The sequence below is a fragment of the Anopheles aquasalis genome, chromosome 3 (genome assembly GCF_943734665.1).
Source record: "Anopheles aquasalis chromosome 3, idAnoAquaMG_Q_19, whole genome shotgun sequence".
NCBI lineage: Eukaryota > Metazoa > Arthropoda > Insecta > Diptera > Culicidae > Anopheles > Anopheles aquasalis.
In genome coordinates this window covers 31,516,828-31,521,595 of record NC_064878.1, presented here as the reverse complement: position 1 = coordinate 31,521,595, position 4,768 = coordinate 31,516,828, and the positions used below count along the sequence as shown (strand labels likewise).

At 41.6% G+C, this 4,768-nt stretch overlaps 1 protein-coding gene across 1 annotated transcript in view; it reads right to left on the bottom strand.

The window, feature by feature from the left end:
• LOC126576954 (protein gooseberry-neuro) overlaps positions 1–1,871 on the bottom strand; it is a 22,427-nt gene extending 20,556 nt beyond the window's left edge. Inside the window, exon 1 of the mRNA XM_050238275.1 lies at positions 1,337–1,871. Coding sequence (XP_050094232.1) covers positions 1,337–1,400 — 64 coding nt within the window. The 5' untranslated portion in view covers positions 1,401–1,871. The remainder of the gene's footprint in view (positions 1–1,336) is intronic.
• Positions 1,872–4,768: the final 2,897 nt, after the last annotated feature.

The following is a 4,768-nucleotide window of genomic DNA, read 5'->3' as shown; positions in this document are numbered from 1 at the left end:
GCTTTTGGGTATTGGTGGCCTAGCCATGGGTCGTGGTGGTAAAACAATGGCCGTGAAGGTGTTGGCTTGCAAGTGGTCTGTTTTCTTTTCTTTAATCATTTACAGTCGGGATGACAACCTAAGAACCTTACATTTTGGACTGATACTTAATTGTACTACAAGAACTAAGCCAGGGATAGACAAAGCGTGAACACTATTATAAATTCAGAGTGTAATGCCAAAAATATTATGCTTATGTCAGAAAGATTACAGGGCCGTGGAGCGTAAAACCGAATGTAAAAGCAAGTATAAACCTAGCACCAACATGAAGCGTAGCGATATGAAGAGTTGAATGTTCTACAATCGCTAATATACAGCAACAGCATCTTAAAATATTTAAAAAGATGTTCAGAAATCAGCTTATATCGTCGATTTATGTTTTTGTGGCTAAAAACACATGAAATTGAATGTAATTGCATCATGTAATTGCAGTTGCACGAATGTAATTGCATTTGACGTTACGGTATAAACTTTTATGCGATTATGCCTGCCATAACAAGCGTAAACTTTTTGGCATTACATGCTGAGTTTACGCTAGAGATTACGCTTCGCGTATCCCTGGCTCTAGACTTCGATGATTGGAAAAACTTTTTATACTTATGCACAAGTTCTTATAATTGACCATATGAGGAATGCAACGAACATGAAATGAGGAATGAAAATTATATGAATCTTTTGAAAAGAAGTATAGAAGCCCATTCAATGGAATAGTCCTAAGACAGTACTTTTTTCCAAAACAAAAAATGACTGAAAATGAATAAAAAAAAGGGGAAAATACATTCAAGAGGTTTCTTCTAGATGCAAAAATGCATGCTTAATGCATTCGATTGTATTTAAGGCAATCAATGCAGTTCAAGTTCACTTGATGGATGTTTAATATGCATTAGAGTTACATTGGAAAGAGAACAAACGTAACACAATATGAAGGGGATACTACAAAAGCGTTAAGATTCTGAATCTGTTTTATTTTTTGGAGCAATACTTTACTATTTCAGAAGAAATTGATTCTCATAACTCCAATTGGAGAGTACATGCTATTTCTCGATAAGACAACGTATCGCAAATCGGAACTGGAATTGGTAATAACTTTGCATTAAAAATGAAAGAAGTAAATTAAAACCATAAATTAATACCATAACTGTGTTTTAAACAGTATTTAAAATGAAACTTTTAACCTGTACCACAAGTATCAGTATTAAATAATCACTTCATTCAGAAGTTTCGAACATTTCCAGGGCTGTTCCGGCAATACCGCATTGCCGAGACTAGTGATTAAGATAATCTAAATTCTTCTTACCTTGGAACGGATATCCACTGAACAGTGGCCGCATGTTCAGCGAATTTGCACCCGACATATCCATCTTGACCCTCGGTGTTATGTGTTTCTTCCCTGCGCAACAATTGCTTGATGATGAGTTCAGCGCACGGTTAATTTCTCAATTTCTTCACCTTCAGCACAAACTTTTTCGTACCCGTACCCGACGGCAAATGTCTGGCAGTGTCGATGTCGGCAGGATAAGCCAACTCCGGCGTTTTATGATGGTGGTTTCCTCGTCGTGATCTCTTCTTTCGCGTACCGCGTGATCGCCTAAACTCACTTTGAACTGCGTGTGAATGTGTTATTATCGACCGGCATTGATCACTATTATTTTAAATTGCACGCCTGGATCGCCACTTGCCCGATCGCACAACTCGTAAGGTAGGTGGTCAGCGTTGTCACCAAAAAAGGGGACGAACCGAAGGCGAAGCCAGGCGCAGAACGCAGCTCACCCGCGTGTTATCGTCGAATTTTACGTTTTCTTCCCCGCAAGTTCTCGGCGTTCGGCGATGAAATTAAATTAATTAACACAAACAACAAAATTGCCTCCCTTCTCTTCTCCTTCTCCTCCTCAGCACACATGGACACTATTATTAGGCAGAGCACTCGACACTGGACGCCTCGACTTGCTGCTACTACTGTGGGTGTTCGGTGTTTCGGATTGCACATTGATCTCCTTGTCAGTAGTGCTAATGATGGGTCTCAGCCGGACGACAGATGATGATCATGATGCTGCTGCTGCTGCTGCTGATGATGATGATGATGATGATAAGGCTAATAATATTAATAACTTCACTCGTTCAGGAAGCGTCACTACTGGCTACACAAAGGTAAGTGAGAGATCTAGAGAACTTTTGTGCCACACAGGGGGTGGTGCGTGGAGGAACTTTTCCATTTTCACTATCGCCAGCGGTAGAGCGATAAGGTTCACTAGTAAACAGATTTTTTTTTTCAGATCTCCCGTTGGATCCACCACGCGATCACGAACCGTCGGGAGTTGGGGATTGCAGGCACGTTCGCTGCCGTGAGACGAACCCCGCGCGTTAAGCTCTTTCGCGGCCAAAAGCCAAGCGGCGGTTAGTCGGCGCACTCGGCGCCGTGGTGTGTAGTATGTGCTGCGCGAGAAGAGAGCTTCACCTGGGGGGCTTCACTTCAAGATGACCGACGCCGTCCGAGTAGACCGAGTTGAGCCGACGGACCGATCGCGACCGCCTGCCGAAACTCTTCCCTGGCAACTGGCTGGCCGGCCGTGGCGGGCAGGAAAACAAAACCGTAGTGGCCGACGACGACAGGAGCAGGCGACGGCGGCTGCGATTCCACGCCACGAAAGCCACGATTTCTACTCACACACCCGTGAATGGCCTGTGTGTGCGCGTGTGTGGGGTGCTGTTTGATCGATCGAAGGGAGGGAGTTGCTTTGCGCTGGATTGCTCCCACCCCTTCTAGGAACACCCTCCGTGGGTTCGATGAAACAGGATCATCGGAGACTATCGTGCCGTTCCTTTTCTTCTGCCACGAAAGCGAACGGCGAATGGGTCCCACCAATGCACGCGCGGCGGTAGGTCTCGGTCTCGCCGTCATTTCGTGTGCCGTACCGGAGTCGGGAACGGAGTCGGAGCTGGGACCGGCGAGGGGGGTTCGCAGCTTCATTCTATTGTTCCGCTAACTTTGGCTTTTGGGGTGGAAAACGCTACCCTTGCATCACACGGGAGGGGGAAAACTGATCACTGCTTAGGCGCTAGGAGCAACTGTTTTCCCTCGATGCGTTTACACCTCGTTTCCGTATTTGATCGTTTGCGTTTGACGACGCCATCGACGGGCATCCGGAGCGACCGTCCACCGGCGATGATAGGTACAGCCGGAAACCCCTCGTGATGGCGATGAAACGCACACCCGGCCACCGACAACCCTCCTTAGGGTCGGAAAATGTTTTGGGTTTGCTCTCGTCACACCGTGCACCGTGGAAAACCGAAAACCGAACACAACACAAGTCGGGGCCACCGTGCCGAGTCGCCATATCCAGGAATGACAAGGAAAGAGGCTTCGGAACTACTTTACAGATTTGTTCTTCAACGAAGAAAAAATGGCGAAATTGGTTTGCCACATTAGAGGTGAGAAAACAGAAAATGCAATTCAGTTGCAATAAGTTTGATAAAACACAATTCAGTTTTTCCAATAAAAACAACGAAAATTTCCGCGAGGAATTGTTTCATTACACTATGTAGAATTAAAGAATTACCTTTCTTTAATGTTGTGTATAAGATCATGTATCCAAACAACATTAAAAGTGCTTTTTAGAAACAAATTAGGCAACAACAAAGCAATCGAACTTAATCAATTGCAACTAATACTCATGATGGTTATTTATGCACAATAAACGCTGAATAAAAATACATTCTAGACAGAATAAAAGTGGAGTGGAAGTGGTTTTATCATCATCATTAAACTGTATTACAATTGATCAAATATTTTGTAAAAGTCTTTGAAAATGGTATTTTGTTAATTTTTTTAAAGGCCATTAATTGATTGTTACCCTTAATGTACTTATGGGGGGGCTGCGCTATTTAATTTTGTTTTGTGACACATAGTTTCAACATTTTTCCCTGAATGCTGATCCTTACAAGAACACTGTGTAAATTTTTTGAATCAATCGTAAGAAAACTGATAAAGGTACAGATTTTTTAAATCCGCGTTTCATACAAGGATTCATGCAGCTCGCTACTTTGAATAGCGTTTCACAAAATTAATGGTTTTCAAAGTATATGCCCATCGCGTCGTAAAAACTACTAGACGGATTGATTTGAAATTTTTAGCACATAATCTGTACACTTTTTGCCAGGTAGCCCCGTTGAGTTTTTATAAAAATTGTTCATACTTTTTTTTAAAATAATTATGTAATACTAGTTTTTTTTCAAAATCTAAAAAAGCAACACTTTTTCAAAATAAAAAATCTGCCTAAAATCGAAAAAGGGGAAATTTAACTTGATGGGTCTACCTGGATAAACTTTTAATCTGTCACACGAACATATATTTTTCTGATACGATGCGCACCGGAGAAAGTATCTTTTCGAAGACACGACTTCCTAAATTTGATGCCATGCTTAAAATGTTTATAAATTTTCCCCAAAATGGAACTAAATATTCTTCGAACGTTGTAGTTTAATATGCCATTTATTTGAAAACATAAAGTTGAATGGTTGCATCAAAAATTAACCTTTTCCCAACCAGAAATAACCGAAGCCCCCTTAATGTTCGATAGTACAAAATGTTATTTAAATGTATCAATAATCTATGGCATACGAAGTAGAAGATATTACGATCAAATTGATCAATGTAGAGGGATACATGAAGTTCTATAATTTCCTTAGTAATTTGATGGTAAATTAAAACATAGCGGTTAAAAGTATTAAC